General features: G+C 43.1%; 1 protein-coding gene across 1 annotated transcript in view; it reads left to right on the forward strand.

Moving 5' to 3' along the window:
- The window catches only part of AFG3L2 (AFG3 like matrix AAA peptidase subunit 2), a 42,118-nt gene that overhangs the window by 11,912 nt on the left and 7,043 nt on the right, over positions 1 to 23,163 (forward strand). Inside the window, exons 5-14 of the mRNA XM_053247459.1 lie at positions 53 to 205; positions 8,898 to 8,972; positions 10,301 to 10,425; positions 11,815 to 12,088; positions 12,388 to 12,525; positions 16,580 to 16,733; positions 21,058 to 21,165; positions 21,397 to 21,522; positions 21,949 to 22,059; positions 22,447 to 22,562. Of these exons, the coding sequence (XP_053103434.1) occupies positions 53 to 205; positions 8,898 to 8,972; positions 10,301 to 10,425; positions 11,815 to 12,088; positions 12,388 to 12,525; positions 16,580 to 16,733; positions 21,058 to 21,165; positions 21,397 to 21,522; positions 21,949 to 22,059; positions 22,447 to 22,562 (1,380 nt within the window). The remainder of the gene's footprint in view (positions 1 to 52; positions 206 to 8,897; positions 8,973 to 10,300; positions 10,426 to 11,814; positions 12,089 to 12,387; positions 12,526 to 16,579; positions 16,734 to 21,057; positions 21,166 to 21,396; positions 21,523 to 21,948; positions 22,060 to 22,446; positions 22,563 to 23,163) is intronic.

Genomic DNA, 23,163 nt, shown 5'->3' on the forward strand with positions numbered 1-23,163 from the left:
TTTACTTTGGAAACTCTCACACTCATCAAATATTTGTTCTTTTTCACTTTAGGGTGACTTTCCCTGGGATGACAAAGAATTCCGTTTTTATTTTACGGGCAGCACTATTTTCTGGGCTGCTGTTACCTATTACTTTTTCTTCAGAAATTCTGGAAGAGAAATCACATGGAAGGACTTTGTCAACAACTATCTTTCCAAAGGGGTGGTGAGTAGCACAGTAGCTTGATTGAATAGCTTTAACATCATAGGAACATAGGAAGCTGCCATATACTGAGTCAGACCATAGGTCCATCTAGTGCAAACCAGCAAGGATTGTAATCTAATAAAAGCTAGATAATCTGAATCTCCATTAAAGGAACAGTGGGGAAAACGATTGTATACAGTCAGAATCTGTCTTCTGAAAATGGGAGCTGCACCAATCCATGGCAAAAATGAGAGAAAGACCTTAAAATTATCCAAAAAAATATGGGCCCTATTTTTAGCCTACTTTCCAGTAGGCTTATGAGATCACCCGGCATTCTGTGTGTGTCTGTGTTTCTCTCCCTGCCCGCCGCCAAAAACTTCACAACACCTGGACCAATGTGAACCAAATCGGGTACAGTTGTAGGGACACCTCAGTGGCGTAGTTTGTGATGATGTCATCCACTCCCATTCAAGATGGCGGCTGCGTGAACTTCCAAAGCGCAAGCGGGCTAATTTGTGGACTGTCTGATTTAAACCAAATTGCATACAGTTTCAGTGAGTGACTCACAGGGACACCTCAACAGCGTAGATTATGACAACGCCATCCAACCCAATTCAAGATTGTGAACACAAACTTTTGAGGCGCAAGTTCACTAACTTGTGAACAGTCTCACTGATTTGAACCAAATTTACTACAGCTGTATGGACACATATAGATGTCCCAGTGTTGCAGTTTGGGATGATGTCATCCACCTTGATACAAGATGGTGGAACATGTGAACTTTTGAGGCACAAGTGCACTAACTTGTCGTCTGTCTAACCCATTTGAACCAAATTTGATACAGTTGTAGTGAGTGACACACAGGGACACCTCAATGATATAATTTGCAATAATGTCATCCACCCTGATCCAAGATGGTGGATGTATGAACATTTGAGGTGCAAGAGATCTAACTTGTGAACCTCAATTTGAACCAAATTTAGTCCAGTTGTCGAAATGAAAGTAGGCTGATTAGTTCTTACTAGAACAACTTGTTAGAAAATATTGTCAGATGGCTTGAGCTGCATAGCTCTTTTTCAGGGACATCCCCACATAATTCCTTCCAGAGAAAAGAGTCTCTTTCTTCACTCACTTTCTGTTTCTACTAGAAACCGTAATTTCTGTGGTACCAGCTCTAACTTGAGGAAAACGTTTTTCAAATGGCATGCAAATCTGATGGAGAAGGATTCTCTTTTGCTAGTTTATTGCATTAAAAATTTGAACATTGTCCCAATTGGTTCACTTAGCTGCAGTTGCAAGGGAGTTTGGTTTTTTTTAATGCCTATGTTCAGGTTCCTAAGAAGAACTTCAGCTTCTGAGTATTATGAGAGTTTTCACTGATTAGCTTTGCATTAATGGATGCTTGCTAGACTTAAAATAGAAAACTGGTACATGCAAAGTAGTTATTCACAAGCTGTTATTAGAATAATTACACTGTAGAATAACCGCTTCAGTGCTTTTGTATGTGTTTAATTGCATGTGTTTAATTAATGTGCTGAAACACATTAAACATATCTTGCCTTTTAAAAGTTGACTGCCTGAGTCCTTGTAAGTATTTCAGTGAGCTGTGTGTGCTACTGAAATACTTACAAACTAGCTGGCCCTGCACAGAACACCTGTGCACTAGGACTTTATTGCTCTCCTTAAAGTCCCGCCCCAGCCCCTGCTTTATTGCTCAGTCATCCCACTCACACCACCCCCTCTCCTCGCCCCAACTCTTTTAGCCACCTCACTCACAGCCACCCCTTCCTCTCAACCACTTGCAGCCACCCCCTCTCCTCCACTCATCCATTCTCAGCATCCCCACTCACAGCCCTCCTTCCCCTCCACCATTTTTAGCCATCCCACTTGCAGCCAGCCCCTTCACTGCCCCACTCCCAACCACCCCCTCTCCTCCACTCTCAGCCTCCCCTCCCCCACTCTCTCAGCTCCCATCTGCTGGCCTCTGATGCTCTGCTGAGTCTCCTCACGAAGACGATGGCCAAGCCAGGGCTGGAGAGAGTACTGAGGGCCATCTGTGCAGGCTGGATGGGAAGCCCCGTCTTGACTGTCCTCCTCACGAGGAGACCCTGAGGGAGTAATGAGGCTGCTCTTTCTTCAGCCCTCCCTCCTTGGCAGCAGCTGCCCCTCCATCCACTCCTCAGCCGCCTCCTCCGTGCCTTCTCTCTCTCTCTCTTGCGTGTGCCAAGTGTTGTCAGAACTCTCACAAAATGTGCCACATACTACGGGATTTGTTACATACGCCCTAAGCCTTTTATATATAAAGAAGATGATCCATCTTGGATAGAAAATTTGCCACAATGTTATGAAAATCCCACTTATATGCTCTTAGTACAAGTCTGAGAACAGTTTTGTTTTACTGCTCTTTCAGTATACAGTGCCTAGCCATTCAGACACTTAATAAATATTATGATTACATTTATCATTGTCCATGAGAGTAAAAGAGATTTTGCTGAATAAACAAATAGTCTGATTGTCAAAACCAGGCAAGATTGGTACCTTCCCATTAGACAGTGCAACTCATTGGGGCAGCCCCATATTTAAAGAGAGGGCTGCTGTAGTTGCATGTAGTTTCGCATGAGGGCAACATGACATGAGGTCTATAAAATTATGTATGGTGTGTATAGAAAGAGAAATTTTATCCCTCTCTCAACACTAGAACTAGGAGTTATCCCATGAAACTGATTGCCAAGAAATGTAAGACCTACAAAAGGAGGTACTTTTTCACACAACACATAATTTAACTATGGAATTCTCTGCCACAAGATGTGACCATCACCAGACTGGATGGCCTTAAGAAGGCTTAGATAAATGAATGGAGGACAAGTCTATCCATGGCTACTAGTCTGAGGGCTATAGGCCACCTCCAGCCTCAGAGGTGACACCTTTAAATACCACTTGCAGGGGAGCACCAGCCAGAGAGAGGGCATGCCCTCAGCTCTCACTTGTAGGCTTCCCAGAGGCATTTGGTGGGCCACAATGTGAAACAGGATGCTGGAATAGGTAGGCCTTGGGCCTGATTCAGCAGGACTGTTCTTATGTTCTTCGACGTGGTCTCTGTGCTTTATACAAATTGGCTTTGCGCCTGCGCAGAGAGACCACGTCGGAGCTTCCAAGCTAGATTTTAATTTTTGGCAGTAACCCCACCCCTCGGTATATAGGTGACTGCGTGGGCTTCCCTCTCCAGTCTTTCTTCGTCCACGATAGAAGACACATCATTGAGCAACTCCTTGCTAGATCTTTAAGTACTGCTTTTATCACCTTTCCCCCTATATTTCTGTTCAGTACTCCCCTTCGTTAGCATTTTTATTTCTTCCCCGGTACCCACCCCCTCCTTCCCTCGAAGTTTCATTTTTTTCTGTCTCATCGTGGCCTTTGGGCCAACTGGCGTGCTACGGCTTCTTTGCCTCCATTTTTCTTCGGTACCTTCTTTGGCCTATGGCAAAGACTATAAACTCTAAGCAGTGTGGTTGCTGCAAATCTAAAATCCTTTCGACCGACAGCCACAAACTCTGCCTTTCTGCCTGGGTGAAACCCATAAAGTTGGCTCTTGTCTGCATTGTGCGGCCTTTACCAAACAGGCATGCAAGAATTGGGCCTCTCAACTTCATTCTTGGCTTTGGGAACAAGCGTTCAAGGGTACGGGCTCAGACAAACTGTCCACTATGCAGGCCTTGTCCAGTGTCTCTCCTGCAGCCCGTGGCTTACAGCCCGTTTCGTCCCCTCCGGGAGTCTCGGCAACCACACCCAAAGTGAATATACCAGTCGATCCTGTGGCTCGGGCTTCGACGTCGGTACCGAGGAGTTCGGTGGCAGTGTTGATCTCGACGGCAGCACTGATTGAGCCATGCTCTGTCCAGCCAGCCAAAAAGAGAAAGAAGGACTGTCATGCTCCCTCAGAACCGCCAAAAAAGAAGCAGAAGTCGACGCACGATACCAAACGTCGATCCTGTACTTTACAAACGGAGACTATTTTAGATACCGATGTGGTCTATGGCTGTAGTCCTCATGATCCCGTATACGAGTCCGAGCACGACTCTGAACCCGAGGAATTCCCTCCGGAGCAACCGTGCCACTGGACCAATCAAGACCTCGAAGCTGCTCTGGACGTGCGCTACACCAGGCAAGTGGAGGAAGAGGCGGACGATTTCTATGCTCATCAGGAGGTTCGCCAACACCATCGGGCCTCGGCTGCCACGGAGCCGCCCCTTCGGCATTCTGCATCTCCTCGCCCTTCGGTACCGGCTTACTCGACTTCGGCTTCGATCCTGAATCCACTTTCAGGACCGACAACTATTCCTCCTCCACCCCGAACTACATCTCTCTTACCACCATGGGTTCCACCTAGAAATTCACCTGTATAGGCAGCCACGGCCACTATCGCCCCAGACTCCAGACCAGTTCCTCGGCTCCGAATCCGGCCGCTTCCACCTCCGGTTTTGACTGACTCATCGGATTCGTCCTCAGATGAGGAGGGCCCAGAGTCATCCTTGTCCAACAGAAAATCATTGGGCTCCTTGCATCCTTCTCTTCTGTTGGATCCTAGGCCTAATTCTCCATTGGAAGATTTCCAAATTTACACAGACTTCGTCTCTCGTATGGCAACTTCCTTGGAAGTCCAACTCTCTCAGAGGGATAAGTCCGAACCTGACCCCCTGTTCCAGCTGATCGAAGATGATGCCCATCCATCGGTATCGCTCCCATTGAACCCGTCCATTCTCAAGGTGGCCAAGGCCTCTTGGACCAAGCCTTCTTCTCTTCCCCAAAGAGGCTTGACTCCTATAAAGTTCACGCCTCAGCAGATCAGGATGACTCCTTCCTGAAACAACACTCATCTACCGATTCTATTGTTGTGGATTCTTCCCTCTCTAATTTCCGGGCGTATTCCTCCTCCACCCCACCCGACAAGGAAGGAAAGAAATTGGATACGTTGGGAAGGTGTTTGTATTCTATTGCCTCTTTAGTAACAAGAATTACAAATTACCAGGCCTACTACGCCAGGTATCAGTCTTTTCTTTAGGACCATATTGCCCCTTTTCTGGACCATCTCCCTGAAGAACAGCATGGCCCCGCCAAAATTTTCCTCCGTGAGGCCACACAGGTCTCCCAACAAGAGCTCCATGCAATTAGTCACTCCACGGAAGAGGCTGCTAAGGTGATGGCGACCTCCGTCGCCACACCTGGCTTCGATCCTCTGGCCTCACGCCCAACGCTAGATCCAGGGTGGAAGATCTTCCTTTTGATGGCTCCTCTCTATTCGGAGAGAAAACAGATTATACACTTCAAAAAGTACCAAAACTTCGTAACACAGACTGTTCCATGGGTTTTCAACAGTCCATATACCGTCCTTATAAACCGCAAAAATGGCAGCAACAGCCATACTCCTCCAAGCATCAATACTATCAACCTCAAGACAAGTCCTTTCATTCCGCCAGGTACCAGCCTTACAGAAAGCGTTCACACTTCGCCGGATCCAAACTGCAGTAGCGATCCAAAGGATCTCAGCCCCAAGCCAAAAGACAATGACTCGCATCCTCCTCCCCGCTGGGGCACCAAACTCTCCCCTTTCATTCCCACCTGGGAAAATATCACCACTATCATCTCCCTTCTGCACAAAAACCAGTGGTTCATCTCTATAGACCTCAGGGATGCATATTATCGCATCACCATCAGACCCCAGCACCGTCATTTCCTCTGCTTCCAAATAGCAGACAACACTTACCAATTTCGTGCCCTCCCCTTCGGACTGGCATCCGCACCCCGTGTGTTCACCAAATGCATGGTCCCGGTGGTAGCGGCCCTGCAACAACAGAACTTTCAAATATTTCCATTTCTCGATGACTGGTTCGTAGTAGCCAACAACCCTCAGTCTCTCCTGGGAGACCTCCGGATGGTCATCGAACTTCTTCCCACTTTGGGTCTCCAGGTGAATTACAAAAAGTCCAAGCTCCGCCCTTTGCGGACAATAGAACTCCTAGGGAATCCTCTTCAACTCGATTCAGTCAAAAATCTTTCTGCCACAGCACAGAATTCAAGCCATTCTAGACTTATCTTCTCATCTCCTCTACCATCCGTGCCAACCTGCATGGACAATCCAGTGCCTATTGGGCCACATGGCCTCCATCGCATGGCCTCCATCACCTCCCGCACGCCTGTCTGCATGCCAGAACTCTTCAACACGGGTTCTTTTCGGTGTTCTCTCCACACAAGGACTCCCTCACCTATACCCTCAAGGTTCCGCCTCGAGTCCTTGACTCCCTGACATGGTGGACAAATCCTGTCAACCTCCATGTCGGCTCACCCTTCCAGCCCCCATGTCACACCTTCCTACTCACTACGGACGCCTCCATGGACAGCTGGGGTGCCCACGCCAGCAATCACAACATTCACGGCCTCTGGTCCCCAACAGAGGCCTCCTACCATATCAACTACCTTGAACTTCTGGCCATTTTCAAGGCACTGAAAGCCTTCCTCCCACTGGCACAGGACTCTCACGTCCTCATCCAAACAGACAATACTACCACCAAGGCTTACCTGAACAGGCAGGGTGGCACTTCCTCCAGGTCCCTCCTGTTCCTAGCCATGGAAATCTGGTTCTGGTGCATTCGCCAAGGTATCACACCCCTGGCAGTCCACATTCAGGGTCAGGACAACGTTACTGCAAACAGGCTCAGCAGAACCCATACGACATCCCACGAATGGAAACTGCATTCTCCCACGCTCCGCTCCCTCTTCCGCCTTTGGTTCCTCCCAGAAATCAACCTCTTCGCGTTGGAGGCGAATGCGCAATGCCACCTGTATTGCTCCAGGTCCAGGATTGGACTCAACTCTCTAGGGGACATGTTTGCCATGTCCTGGACAGGTCTTCTGACCTATGCTTTCCCTCCTATTCCCCTACTGTCTCAGGTCTTCCAGAAAATTTCCCAGGACCACCCACACTGCATTCTAATCGCCCCTTGGTGGCCCAGGAGGCTCTGGTTTCCCCGCCTCCTGCACCTCTCCAACAACTGTTATCACCACCTTCCACCCAAGCCTCACCTCCTCTCCCTGCATGGTGGTAGCCTCCTCCATCCAGGTCTGCAGCGCCTCAACCTCACGGCTTGGCTCATAATCCCAACCTTCCTGTAGATCTGCAACAAATCGTCAATGCATCTCGCAAACCAGCTACCATTGCATCCTATTCCTATAAATGGACGTGTTTTCAGAATTAACTCACTACCAGGGGCATCCCTTTGCACACTGTCTCAGTGGAGCATATTTGTACATATTTGTTATCCCTCAAAGAGGCAGGACTTAAAATACTGTCCTTACAGGTACATCTCACAGCCATAGTGGCTAACTCCCCACCTTCGGCGCCATCATGGTTCCAGCACTGGTTTCCTCAAGGGACTTACGCACCTTTATCTGGATCCCCCTGTTATGGCCCTGGCCTGGGACCTGAACTTGGTGCTCTCCTCCCTTATGTACCCTTCCTTCGAACCTATGGCCACCATCTCCTTAGATCTCCTATCCTGTAAGGTGGCCTTCCTCACAGCTATTACCTCTGCCAGGCAGGTCAGTGAACTCAGGGCGCTTAGAGTGGACCCTGCTTACCTCGTTTTCCACAGAGAAAAGGTTGTCCTTTGACTGGACATTGCCTTCCTGCCCAAGGTAGTGACCTCATTCCACCGTTCCCAACCTATTTCCTTACCTGCGTTCTTCTTGGAACCATCTACTGATGCCGAAAGGCGCCTCCACGCTCTCAATGTCCATAGGGCGCTCGCCTTCTACGTCAATCGGACCTCCACTCTTCGTTCTTGTAACTCCCTCTTTGTGCTTCATTCTGGACCCAATACAGGCAGGCAAGCCTCTGCCCAGACTATATCTCGATGGGCAGTTGGCTCCATCTCTTTAGCGTACCAACTCGCTAAGAAGCCTCTCCCACCCTCTATTAAAGCTCACTCAGCGAGGGCGGTCACAGCTTCTACTGCCTTCGACAGGTCTATTCCCTTGGAAGTCATCTGCCAAGCTGCTACGTGGGCTTCAAAATACTCGTTTATGCAGCACTACGTCCTTGATGTCCAAGCCAGAAAAAACACAGTGTTTGGCAGGGCGGTGTTACAATCCATCTTCACCTGATCCCTCCTCCAGGTGAGTATGGCACGGGTGCAGCTTGCTATGCACCCATTTGTGTAAAGCACAGAGACCGCTTCGAAGAACGACAGGTTGCTTACCTGTAACTTGGGTTCTTCTAGTGGTCATCTGTGCTCTTACAGGCCCACCCATCCTCCCCTCTTCTCATGTCTCTTTCAGATTTGCAGACTCAGAAGACTGGAGAGGGAAGCCCGCGCAGCCGCCTATACACCGAGGGGGCGGGGCTACAACCAAAAGTTAAAATCTAGCTTGGAAGCTTCAACGTGGTCTCTCTGTGCAGGCACAAAGCCCATTCGTGTAAGAGCACAGATGACCACTAGAAGAACCCAAGTTACAGGTAAGCAACTTGTCGTTTTTGTGGCACTCCATGGCTAGTGACAGGTGAAATGTGCAATTTGGGGAAACTGTTAAAAGCCACATGGCATGCATGGCATCTTGGACAGGATGGTTTTGACATAATTCTTGCTGTTTTTATATACAGTAACACATGCATATAAACCATATTGCAAATTATTTCTAATTTCTTACATGCTTTTCACAGGTGGACAAGCTAGAAGTGGTGAACAAGCGCTTTGTAAGAGTGGTATTTACCCCAGGAAAGTCTCCTATTGATGGGGTAAATTTGAATTTTTCAGTTTCTCCAAATGCATTAAAGGCTTGAACCATTTATATTTCTGAGCATTCTTTTAAATCATGTTAAATAGAAGTCTGTGTCGGGTGCTGTCTTAAGGCTGGAGTCGAACCCATTAAAATAAATGACAAAAGCTGTTCAGTGTGGTTGTACAGAAACAGGTTTCTGTTTCATCTCTAGATGCCAAGAGGCAGTTCAGTGTGCTTCGTAGCTTTTGTGTTTTATAATTTGCCTGCTGAAACACTGAATTTGAGCAATTCTGAAGTGAAATTCCATTTAAAAACTTAAGGGATTGAGACTTGGATTACGTTTTGTTTTGTTTTTAAAAATACATTGGTTGAGTAGAGAATTCTATGGGTCTTATTGGGCAACTGTTGGTTTTTTCCTGCACTCTGAAGCTTTCAAGGATGTTGAATCCAGTGTCAATTGCATCTTTTAAAGAAGGTTGTGCAACTATATATGAGATGGCAGCTTTGGCAACTTTGTATTTAAGTAACTATGCAGTGTGACTGCCTTCATCTCTAGACATAACATTTGTCTCTGCTTTTTAGACATAGCAATGTCTTAAGTATTTCAAAAACCAGCAGTTGCCCAAACAGAACTTGCACAACAAAAGTCTGAGAATCCCTTCAGGGAAAACAGAAATCTACAGCAGTCAATTTGATCAGTAGCACAATTGTGACTTTGTCTATTTTTATACACTGCCCTCTAACAATAAACCTTGGTTTCTCAACCTCATCGCTCATATCCATGCCAACTTTGATGCTAAGATTTTTGCAGAGCCAGGACTGAATGCTCCCAATGCACCATCTGGTCTTATTGTTATGGATAGGTTTCAGATTGTGCCACCCAAAGATGTGGATAGGCGGTGCGGATATCTTAGACGTACCACATGCATGCTTGACTTGGCTATTAGGGTGGCTAGAGATGGGTTGGGGGTCCTGAGTTGTGGGGGGTAGCAGACACTTCCCTGAAACAGAGGGATCGTCAAGCCTCTCTTGAAGCAATATTCCTTGGACCCCACTGTCCTGTATACTTACGGACCAGTTTCTAACTTACCATTTGGAGGCAAAGTGTTGAAGCATAATACTTTGTCATGCACAGAAGAAAGTGGAGCTCCTTCATCATTCTAGTTTTCAGAAATGTACCCAGTGAATCAAATAGTTTGTTCTTCCTGTCAAATTTGTGGCAGAAGGTATATTGATGCATCGGGTGCCTGATGAAATCTCCCATTTCTCCAAAATCAGGATTTGTCTGTTTTAGGTTAGTTTAAAACTGAGACACAGGCACTATATATATTTTTTGTTTTTCAGCAATATGTTTGGTTTAATATTGGAAGTGTGGACACTTTTGAACGGAATCTGGAAACTGCACAGCTCGAGATGGGCATAGAAGGGGAGAACAGATTACCTGTAGTATATGCAGCCGAGAGTGATGGGTAAGAGCCCTAAGCAGTAACAATTACTGCTAACAATTCAATGGAGTTGAATGTATTGTATGTTTCCTTTTTATGAAAAGCAAGATGGCAATTTGGTCAAGACCTCTTGTAAAATACATTCTTAGTAAACTATACATAAATATAGAATCAGTGGCTCCTTATCAAATTGGAGCAAAGTTTTGATTGGGTTGCTGCAGGGCTCTGTCTTGAGCCCAGTATTTTTCACATTGTTATCCATGACAACTGTAGGGGTAGAGGGAGTCCGCATCAGATTTGCAGATGATACAAAACTGGGAGGATTAGCTAACATCTCAGAAGCCCAAAATAATTTTTAAAGTGAGCTTGATAGAATGGAAAACGGAGCCAAAACTAACAAAATGGATTGAACAGACAAATGTGAAGCTTAGGCAAGAGTATCAACTGTTTAGAATGATGGAGAGTCATCCTGGAGAAAATCTATTTATGTGGTCCCTAAGAGTCAACACTGACTTGACAGCACTTAATCTGTCAATCAGAATGATGGATATCTGGTTTGGCAGTAATACAGTGAAAAGGATCTCAAGATTGCGTTCTATTTCAAGCTGGACATTATATGGATTAGCAGTGCAGTTCAGCTATTTCTTTTATTAAGTAAATGAAATTTTAGGCTGCGTGAATAGAACCATAGTTTCCAAATCATGAGAACTAATAGCTTTACTTTATTCCACATTAGTCAGACCTCATCTAGAGTACTGTTCTGGGTGCTGCACTTTAAGAGAAATATAGTCAAATTGGACAGAGGATGGCAACAAAGATGCTCAGGGGTTTAGAAAACAAGCTTATGAGGGAAGATTGGAGGCACTGGGCATGTTTAGCCCAGAGAAGAAAAGACTAAGAGAGGACACAGTAGTGTTGTTGAAATACCTGTAGGGCTATCACATAGAAGAGGACAGGGACTTGTCCTACCGTCTGAGAACTATATTTGATAGGCTTAAGTCACAGGAGGGTAGATTTAAGTTGACCATTAGGAGAAATTTCTTAACATGCTCAGGTATGGAATGAATTACCTGATGAGGATGGACTCTCCCTCACTGGATGTCTTCAAGCCAAGGCTGGACAGTAATCCATTGGGATGCTGTAGCTCTGGGTTTCCTGCATCAAGCAGGGAAATGTCAGCAGTGTCAGCTCCAGTTTATCACTAAGATACATTCACATTTGTGAACATTGTATTATAAGGCACTGTATTAAGAGGCAAACCTTTTAAAAGGTACAATGAACAACTTATTAAGAAAAGTCTTGCATGTTCTATCTTAATTTGTAAGTGAAATTGCCATTACTTGTGTCCTTTTTTCCAACATTATGTTAGGAAACAACCTGTTACTAACTTCTGGCTTCTCCCCTCATTTTTAGTTCATTTCTTCTAAGCATGTTGCCAACAGTCCTAATAGTTGGTTTTTTGCTGTACACCTTGAGAAGAGGGGCTGCTGGAATGGGTCGAACAGGTCGAGGGATGGGTGGACTCTTCAGTGTGGGTGAAACAACAGCCAAAGTCCTAAAAGATGAAATAGATGTGAAGTTCAAAGATGTAGCTGGTTGTGAGGAGGCTAAATTGGAGATAATGGAGTTCGTTAACTTTCTGAAAAACCCAAAGCAGTACCAGGATCTTGGAGCAAAGATCCCAAAGGTAAGAAATCTCACAAATAGGAAGAGGAGTAATTTGTGAACTTCTTTGCTAAGAAGCAATGTGCAAATATTCTAAAATAAATGGGATGGCGATTTTAGGAGAAATTTTTTCAGAGGAATTATGGTCATGGCTTTGGAAAAATGATGTGAAAAGTCTGATTAGTGTCTCACGTAGAATGACACATTACAATAACTGGTTACACTTTTTGAAGACATTTTATAATGGTTATGTGTATGTATATTATTTGCACTGTTTTTATTCTGTGAAAATATTTAAAGTCTTTGCCATTCTGTTTTAAGGGAGCTATTCTGACAGGGCCTCCTGGCACAGGGAAAACACTTCTAGCTAAAGCTACAGCTGGAGAAGCCAACGTCCCTTTCATTACAGTCAATGGTTCTGAATTCTTAGAGATGTTTGTCGGCGTGGGTCCTGCTAGAGTAAGTCTATGGCCTTGCTCTATTATTGCAACATCATTTGTTAAAAGGACGTGGTCAAGGTTGGTAGGCCTGAAACTTGCAGTTATTATCCAGCTTACAACTCTTCCATCTTAAATAAATGGCTGCATGCTATCTCAATTAAGACCATCCAGTTACATCCCACTCAGTTGCTAAGAAGTCTTATTGCTTCAGCCTAGCTGTACTTCTGATTGTATGTTGGGGCCATAGTAATTTTGTTTGTTAATATTTGACCAGATTTTGAAGTGTATTCTAAACTTGGTGATTGAACTTGCAAGAAGGCTAGATGTATTTATCATCTACACTAATTAAGTTTTTTATATATATATAAACTATATATATATAGTATACTATCTATCTATCTATCTATCTATATATATATATATATAAAAATAAAAAACTATATATATATATAGTTTTTATATATATATATATATATATATAAATATTTGTTATCCTACCTTTCAGGTCCAAAGCATCACAAGGTGACTCACAATAAAATAAAATCATAATATTATTTACAAATAATCCATAAAACCAAACCCTATAAAAACAGCACGAAAGTCCCAATAAGACAAATTGAATGCCTTCCAGAGAAGAGATTTTACAGCTTTGTGTGTGTGTTAAAAAGCTGATGAATCTATATATTGGCAACAGCCATGACTGAAGGCTAAAAAAGCAGTTAGCTAATCAAAGTCTACAAAATGCTGCTTATTGTCCAGTCATAATGTGATTTAAATATGAATGGGGATAGTTAGTTACCAGATGCTTTGTGCAGACTCCAGAAATTATGCATAGTATTCACACTTTGGTCAAACAATGAAAATATTTTAGTCTTTCATCTTGTTTGACTGAGTTCTTATGCTTGAATAACTGCTTCTGACTACTCAATTTTCTCTGTTTTTGACTTGGATTGGTTGACTGTTCTCTGGTGTTTTCTCCCTCTAAACTTGTGACCACTGACTGCTTTATGGACATTCTCTGTTTAGCCCCTTGGTGATTGGAAGTTTTTCTCTGGTATTTGGCTGACTCAGACTGTTTTGACCTTGGTAATGTCTTCTCTGAAGACTTACAAACGTCGTGCTACATGCAGAGGCACCATGTTTTCTTCGGATGGCCATGAGAACTGCCTTGTATGTCTAGGTGATAGCCATAACACGAGCACCTGCAAAGTTTGCCTTTCTTTTAAAATGAAAACCTACCTTAGTAGAGAGCTGCGTTTAAAAGCTTCTCTCTCTGAAAATTTATTTTGCATCCTGGGACTCCAAGACTGCCATCTTCACCAAGAACTTCGACACTGGGCCCCTCAATGCTGTCATTGTCCATCTCGATGTTGTCTCGCTTGGTGCTGGAGAAACATGCAGAAGGCACTTTTAAGAAGCCTTTGGATAGAAGACAGGAGACCTCTCGTAAGCATAAGAGAGACTGCTCTTCCTCCTCCGAGGACGCACATAAAAAATGCTCAAAGTCGGCAACGTCAAGTACAAAGAGCATGCCTGGAACTTCGCCATCTTTGCCCTCGACGCCAAAGTTGACACCTATTCCTGTCACTTCCACACTCCCATGCAAGAAACTGGAAAGCCTCTATAGGATTCAGGAGGCCTCATGTCCATCCTATTTAAGCACCCATCCCCCAACTCCCTTGTTGTGGACTGCACTTTACAATCAAAACCTTCACGAAAGCATTTTGCTGCAGTGGATAAAGAGGGCTGGAAGCTAGATTCAGTGGCAAGGAAATTCTACTCTGCTTCCTGCCTCTCGCTCAAGATTGCCAAATATTGAAGATTGCCTGCATGTTGAAGTATCAGCAGTCGCTATGGGATTCCTTGAAGGATTATGTGAATTAACCTGAGCCTTTCAAGTCCAAATTTGTAATCACTCTCTCCAAGTCCGCTGACTTGACCTGACAGTATCTCAGCACTGCCAGACACCTGATGGAAACCGAATCCAAGGTGCTGGCAGGCTCGATTGTGCTGCGTTGTCATGCATGGCTTCACTCCTCTCTAGAGATTAATATGAAGGACAAGATTGAGAACCTGCCTTTCAACAGTGAGGGCCTCTTCTCCAAAGATACCAATGACACCATGAAAAAAACTAAAGAAGTCGCTGTATGTGGCCAAGACTTTTGCCTGCCTCAACAATCAATGTTCCAAAACAGGTGCCATTATGGGTACAAGCAACATTATCAATCTAAACCCTTTCAAAAAAGAGGCAACTTTAAACGGGGCTTCAGACAATTCTCCAGGTGCCCCTTCCAACAGCATCTGAGAGGTCAACAAAAACCCAAGCAATAGGATCAGCCTAAACAGGCTTTTTAACCTAGAGGTCCTGGAAGTATCTGTGTCGCTTCCCCTTGACTCCATCCATCTTGCTCCCTTCCTGGTGCCATATAACATCAGACACCTGGGTGTTGTTCATAGTTGCCTCTGGCTATGCAATAGAATTTGAAACCCTCTCCGCTATGTGGGAATAAAATACACTCACTCAAATCCTACCCTTGAACAAGAGGTCTCTGAGCTTCTGTAAAAGGGGACCATAGAACCTATTCCAACCTGTTCTATGTATTCTGGCTTTTACTCAGATACTTCCAGGTTCCTAAACATGATGAAGGACTTCACCCTATTTTGGACCTAAGGGGGTTGAACGAGTTTGTTAAAACTTGCAAGTTACATATGATATCCCTGCAGGCCATCGTCCTGCTCCTATGGGAAAAGGAGTGTTTTGTCTCCCTTGACTTAAAGGACACATCCTTCCACATTTCCATAAGGCCCTGCCACCATCAGTTTCTGTGCTTCTGCCTAGGTACACAGGCGTACCAACACAAGGTGCTTCCCTTTGCTCTCTGTACTGCCCCCAGAAATTTTACCAAATGTATGGGCACAGTGATTGCACATCTGGGCATGCAGGGCATTTCAGTTTTTCTGTAATTGGATGATTGGCTTATCACCGCCAAAGAGAAATTGACTCTGTTGTACAACCTCCAGCTCTTACTCTCTCCTAGCAGATTTGGGCCTCAATGTCAAGCTCAAGAAATCAGTCCTGACCACTCAGCGCACAATCCAGTATATTGGTGCTGTCCTGGATGCGGTCACAAGGTGTGCCTGCTTACCCATCGGATACATCCAATCCATCTCAGCCCTAGTTGCAGCTGTCCAGACCTCACCCAGGCAGAGGACCTGCTCAATACAGCGCCTTCTGGGCCTGATGGCCTTGTGTACCACAACAGTGGCCAACGCCCAACTTCAAATGCAGAGACTTCAAATGTGGCTGCTCTCTATCTATTCTCCAATGGATAGGTTCTCCTTGTATTCCGAGCTTTTGGCCCGGAAATGGCTTTTTGCGTGTGCAGCAGGGAAGGGGTAATTCTTGCTGACACCACCCCCCCCCCCCCGCAGCACTCTGTGCCTCGCAAAAAGTATCTGAGAGCCGCACAGCCCTCAGGCACATTTTTTGCTGGATTTGAAAGGAAAACCAGCAAAAACTACCCTTTCTCCTGTTGCACATACAAAGTGTTATTCAGTGCACACAGTGTTATATTGGATGTCAGCCACTGTGTGTACATAAACAGATATTCATGCAGCTTTCTAGTATGCATACACAAAGCAAAATGTATAATTGGAAATGTGGTAATGTCTATGAAGTTTGCACATATTTACCTATGCAGATATGCAGGAAATCAACATCTATTTGAAGTAGCTTTTTGCCCAGGGAGGAACTTGAATAAAATTCTCTTAGATAAAGGAACAATTCTCTAAATAGGCCTTTAATCAGTCTCATAAGCGCAAGGGATCAGTTTTGGTTCTTACAAAGAGATTAAAACATTGTTCTGATATTTTAAAGCTTTTAAAATATCATTGTTCAACTTATTCCAATTGGTGTGCTAGCCACAATATAATCTACCTAATAGACTGATAAATGACCAAAGTATAAGGCATACTTAATGACATAAATACCGCTGTTTGATATATTCAGTGACGCTGATTAGAATGAAGTGTGTCATTGCATGTTTCAAAATACCTTCTGTTCTCTTGTAAAGGTTCGTGATTTATTTGCTCTGGCTCGTAAAAATGCTCCTTGCATTCTCTTCATTGATGAAATAGATGCTGTGGGAAGGAAGAGAGGACGGGGTAACTTCGGAGGACAAAGTGAACAAGAAAATACACTCAACCAACTACTAGTAGAAATGGATGGTAACTATTAATTTTGAGTAACAGCCTAGTCCTCAACAAATAACCTGGAAATATTTCCTCTTGACTTTGGTTGTACCAAATAAGTTGTTGTTGTTGTTATTTATTCGATTTCTATACCGCCCTTTCAAAAATAGCTCAGGGTGGTTTACACAGAGAAATATTAAATAAATAAGATGGATACCTCTCCCCAAAGGGCTCACAATCTAAAAAGAAACATAAGATAGACACCAGCAAGAGTCACTGGATGTAATGTGCTGAGAGTGGATAAGGCCAGTTATTTTCCCCCTGCTAAATAAAGAGACTCACCACGTTAAAAGGTGCCTCTTTGCCAAGTTAGCAGCGGTTGAGATCATGGTTGAAGGTTGATGGCAAATGAAGGGATTATTTAATTAAACTTTTTACTTTAATAAATACACTTAATTAACTTGTTAAATTGTATTTTAACTTTTGCAGGTATAAATTAGGGTGATCAATACTATCTAAACAGTCTTAGGCCATTGATTGAAATTTGATTAAACTAATTCTCACTCAAGTATATTTCTAAGACTACTTTCAAGCCATATAGCTTTGTTTAGTTTTCCATTCAGTTGAAAGAAGTTACATTCCTTTTTCAGTTACTTGAAAAAGTAATTGAAAGCTTTGAATTACTTGGTAATTTTCTAACTTTCAGAGGACCGTTGAAGGGCATTTTTCTTAGAAAGCAAAGGTATACTTTCCTTTTGGGGGGATAGGGAGGTATGGTGGATTTTAAAATTATTATTATTTTGGTAGTGCTGGATGAACATAACTTAAACTACCTTTCTACCATTTTGTTCTTTTTGCCTTATAGCGTTATTCTAAGGTATACTTAAATGAGATGAAATTAGTATTGATTAAATGCCCATGAAATGGATGTTCAGTTGATCTTGATTATTAATCATAAAGAACATTGTGAAAGGTACCGGAAAATAACTTTCCTCTTTATGTAAAATTGATAGTCTGAGCAGAAATTTGAACATATTTTGAGAAAATCAATTTTCAATACAGCATTATACATCCTATCATATTATGCAAAATAAATTACAATATTAAAATCCTAATAATGTGTAATTCTAAGTAGAAACTGAAATTCATACTTAACACAGATTTGAGTTTAAGAAAGCCAGTCTATTTGGCTCTTTTGCCATTACAGAGGATGATGTCTACTATATAAGGATGGTTGTCGGTATTACTTTTACTTTATTGGAGTCTGCAACCAGTATTTACAACATCCTTACATTAAACCATCTTCAAACAAAATCTCAATACAATTATACATAAATATGTATAATAAAAAGCAAATAAAAATGAAGAGCAATTCTTAATTTACCCGATGATGAATTCTACAAATTGTAGCACAAAACCATGCAACTTTATATGTTGCTCCATTTTTTCCAGGCAGATAGCAAACCAAGTGATATAGAACCCATTGAATGTCCAGGGAATTTTCTTATCCAAGACATTATAAGCTCTCTTTGTGAATATTGATATAATTGACAATATGAAAACGTATAGGGCACAGTCATTCAGCATATCTAGAAATTTGACCTCTTTGTCATTACCTGACTGAATTTACCCAGTCTATGTGTGGATAATTGAAGTCACCCATTATTACTGCCCTGCCTCTCCTTGATGCCTCCCTTATTTCCTCCTGCAATTTGGTCACTGTCAGCATTTTTATCTCTAGGGCAATAGGATGTCGCCTGTAGCACATTTCCTTTTAGGCCTTGTATTGTCACCCGCAGGGTTTCTGTGGAGGACCCCAGTCATCCTAGATTCTTAGATTCTATCCCTTCTTTAAAATACAGTGCTACTCACCTCCAAGATCCTTTACATCCCTGTCCTTTATATAGAGTTTATATCCAGGGATAACAGTGTCCCACTGGTACTCACTGTTCCATGTTTCTGTTACGCCCACTATTTCTATTTGTTCATTAAGCGCTGCAGCTCACCTATCTTGGCTCGGAGGCTTCTGGTATTGGCATACAAGCATCTATATGCTGAATCTCTTTCCTGGAGTGTTATCTTTCTTTTCTCTCTGTTTGACCACCTAGCACAGCCTTCTGTCTGCTCTTTGTGTGGTTCTACTCTGTCCCCTTCTGTTTATCTGAACAATATGGTCCTGGACTTCAGTATGCTAGCTAACAGCCTCGATTTGGCTTCCAGGACTTCCCGACTACATTTCCCCACATCGTTGGTGCTAATGTGCACCACGACAGCTGGCTCCTCCCTAGCACTGCCTAACAGCCTAGCTAGACGCCACATGAGATCTACAACCTTCGCACCAGGCAGGCAAGTCACCGTGCAGTCTACACACGGGTCACAGATCTCTTTACTTCTGATTGAATCGCCCACTACAAGAAGGCCCCCACCGCCAGAGTATCCTCTGTGCAAGAGGATATAAGCTCATCATCACGGAAGGGGTCCCTTCTAAAAGAGCATTTTCCTCTTCCTCAGGCTGATGTTCTCCTTCCCCAAGACCTTCATTCTCCTTGACAGCAGAGGAGCCTTGGAGTGGGATGCCTCTATCACATCCCTGAAGGTCTCGTCCGCATGTGTCTCTGTCTCTCTGAGCTTTTCCAGATCCACCACCTTGGTCTCAAGGAAACAAACATGTTCTCTGAGAGCCAGGAGCTCCTTGCGCTGAACACACATCCATGACTTCTGCCAATGGAGCAAATAGTCATACACGTAATGTGCAATATACTGGGAAGTGCTTCTTCCCCTGCTGGCTCTCTGTCTTCATAACTGATTTTTGTTGGCTGATTAGAGTATTTGGAGATTGTTTATTAGAAAGTTGGGTCAACAGTATTGGTAGGTAGCTGTATCAGCTATTTAACATTTTAAATTTCCTTTCCCAAGAATATGAATGAGGGAGAAGTACGTACCTTCTTTTTCCACTGGGATCCTTGTGATCAAGGGGGCTCATTTCAGACTTCCCCACTAAACTCCAATGGCCTGTTCATTATCCCTGTTCACAAAGTTCTGTCCACTAATCTCTCTGGCCTTCACCTGTTATAGAGAATAGGCTTCAAACTGAAACAGGAATGTGCCTCGCAGGAATGGGGCTCCTTCCACCTGGTGTGACTCACTACAGCCCTAGCTGACTCCTCCCTTTGTTCCTCTCCAGGCAGAGAAAAACTACTACAGAGCCCCCAAAGCAAGCCCTGGCAAACGCTAGCCCTGGCAAACAGCAAAACCACACACACACACACACACACACACACACACACACACACACACACACAGGAACTTCTCTCTTAAAGAGAAAACAGATCCTCAAAATCGCCCTTCCTCCTGTTAGTTTGAAGAAAAAAGGGTGGCAGTTTTGTATAGAAAAGCTTGCTTACCTCCCCAAACCTGCTTGTGCTCTTCCCAGAGTAGGCTTCAAACTATGGTGGAACACCCTTCCCTAAAACTCACTTGTTTCTCCGCTATAATTCCCTCCTGTTCACACCAGGCTTGCAATTTTTATATTCATATATTTTCAAACAAATTACTTATTACATTCAGTAAGCTAATTGGTCTACAGGTGAAACTCGGAAAATTAGAATATTGTGCAAAAGTCCATTAATTTCAGTAATGCAAATTAAAAGGTGAAACTGATATATGAGACAGACGCATTACATGCAAAGCGAGATAAGTCAAGCCTTAATTTGTTATAATTGTGATGATCATGGCGTACAGCTCATGAAAACCCCAAATCCACAATCTCAGAAAATTAGAATATTACATGGAACCAAGAAGACAAGGATTGAAGAATAGAACAATATCGGACCTCTGAAAAGTATAAGCATGCATATGTATTCAGTACTTGGTTTGGGCCCCTTTTGCAGCAATTACTGCCTCAATGCGGCGTGGCATGGATGCTATCAGCCTGTGGCACTGATGAGGTGTTATGGAAGACCAGGATGCTTCATTAGCGGCCTTCAGCAATTCTGCATTGTTTGGTCTCATGTCTCTCATCCTTCTCTTGGCAATGCCCCATAGATTCTCTATGGGGTCAGGTCAGGTGAGTTTGCTGGCCAATCAAGCACAGTACACTGTATACTTTTCAGAGGTCCGATATTGTTCTATTCTTCAATCCTTGTCTTCTTGGTTCCATGGTTCCAGGTTGTGTGTATGTTTCTCTCCCCCACCCACCCCGCCACCACAAAGTATTGTCTGCATAGTGCTCACAAGTAGTACTCATAGTAAGTCTGGGCGGTATACAAATATGTTTAAAAAATAAATAAAAATAGCACTCACTCATCCTGGAAAAATAATGCATATGCTAACTGCATTTTGGTTTCTGTTCTGTTCACAGGGTTTAATACTACAACAAATGTAGTTATTTTGGCAGGCACCAACAGACCAGATATCCTAGACCCTGCCCTTATGAGGCCAGGACGTTTTGATAGACAGATCTTCATTGGTAAGCTACCTCCCAGCTTGTTAGATAACGAGGAAATGTGATAGAAACCCAGGGTTGGTTAATCTAAAAGGATCCCCATACCCATTTCCCTGTACGTGGAATGCTGACACATCTTAGCTGAAAGTTAGAAGTTAGTGGATTCCTTAGGAAGCCACTAGAACTAGTAATTTGAAGCATTTTTTTAAAAGCAGTAGATGTAAAAGAAATTGCTTTTTCTTTAAACTCTTTAAGGGCCACCAGATATAAAGGGAAGAGCATCTATTTTCAAAGTACACCTTAGACCTCTGAAACTAGATAGTGGCTTGGATAAAGATAATTTAGCACGAAAACTTGCATCACTAACTCCTGGATTTTCAGGTAAGTGATTCTATAGAAAAATAACTGTTATGTAATTTGGCAGTTGGGACTGCTCTTTCTTGAACATGCATGAATATCAGATCTCATGCAGAATATCAGATCTCTCCTGAACTGGGTGTCTGCTGTTCAAATGGATGGGGTGGTATGCCTAAAAGTAACTTTTGGAAGCCTGGCCAATAACTTCCCCCATCTAACATATTACTGCTGAATGAATTTCTTTCAGTATAGTTCATTCTTAGACTCATAGTTCTTAATAGATTTTTAGCAATGGCAACTCCAATTTTCTGTTGTTGTTTTTTAATGTATAATTGGCCAGTAGCAAGTGGCATTTGTTGTGTTAGAAGGTGACTTTATTTCCCGTAATATATTAAAGTTATACTCGTAAGTGATGAATATGGTCTGATGGACTTGATTTGGATTTTTTAGGTGCAGATATAGCTAATGTATGCAATGAAGCTGCCTTAATTGCTGCAAGACATCTTTCAGATGCAATCGACCAAAAGCACTTTGAACAAGCAATTGAACGGGTTATAGGAGGTGAGAGAATAATATGTGATTACATTGCCAGCAATCTTGTTTGGTTTCTCTTAAAATTGCTTGTCTCTAAATAAGTTTTATTGCTGTACAGCAACAATAAAATTGTCACCTTGACTTACAAGGATAGTAAAGAAGGGGAAATAGTCAGTAATATTCCTTAATACCTAAAACCATTGTTTTTTCTTTCAACAGTCTGTTATGCAATTGATCTATTTGTTTTTATTGTTAAATTTATATACCGCCTTTCAATACAACAATCCCAAGACGAGAGATATGGTGAGGAAAACAACACATATCTGATAGTCCTTGTGCTGTATCATAGGCTACTCATTGCTTTAGCAGTTGAGGAACTTGCACCCTCATAAATTATTTTTATTCTAATCCAAGGATTAGAAAAGAAAACACAAGTATTGCAACCAGAAGAGAAAAAGACAGTCGCATATCATGAAGCTGGACATGCAGTTGCTGGGTGGTTTCTAGAACACGCTGATCCACTTCTGAAGGTAAATTGATTCGCAAAGCACTTGTTATACAGTGTCTTTCATTGGTAAATGTTAAGAGAAATTCTTATTTACAAATTGGAATGAGAGTCTTAGAAGTGTGTGTGTGTGTGTGTGTGTGTCCTGAAACCTATGGTGGATGTATTAACCATTGCATGAAAGGATGTGGTGGGATGATGGATGAATAATAATAAAAGGTAACATTCCATTGTTTGAGGATAGTAAAGCAGTAGTAAAGGTTTTGGAGAAGATAGGTGATGTGACCTGAGAACAGTGGTACACCAGATGGTAACCTCCAGGTTGGACTACTACAATGTGCTCTATGTAGGACTGTCTTTGTACGTAGTTTGGAAACTTCAGTTAATCCAAAATGCGGCAGCCAAATTGGTCTCTGGGGTATCCTGGAGAGACTACATTATGCCTGTACTTAAACAGTTGCACTGGCTGCTGATATGTTTCCAGGCAAAGTACAAAATGCTGGTTATTATCTTTATCTGGGTTACTTGAGAGAGCGCTTTTCTCTATAAGATCCCCACCACTCATTAAGATCATCAGGAGGGATCCGTCTTCGGGTGCCACTAGTTCATCTGGTGGTGACCTGGGA

Source organism: Hemicordylus capensis, chromosome 4 (assembly GCF_027244095.1).
Source record: "Hemicordylus capensis ecotype Gifberg chromosome 4, rHemCap1.1.pri, whole genome shotgun sequence".
NCBI classification, from domain to species: Eukaryota; Metazoa; Chordata; class Lepidosauria; order Squamata; family Cordylidae; genus Hemicordylus; species Hemicordylus capensis.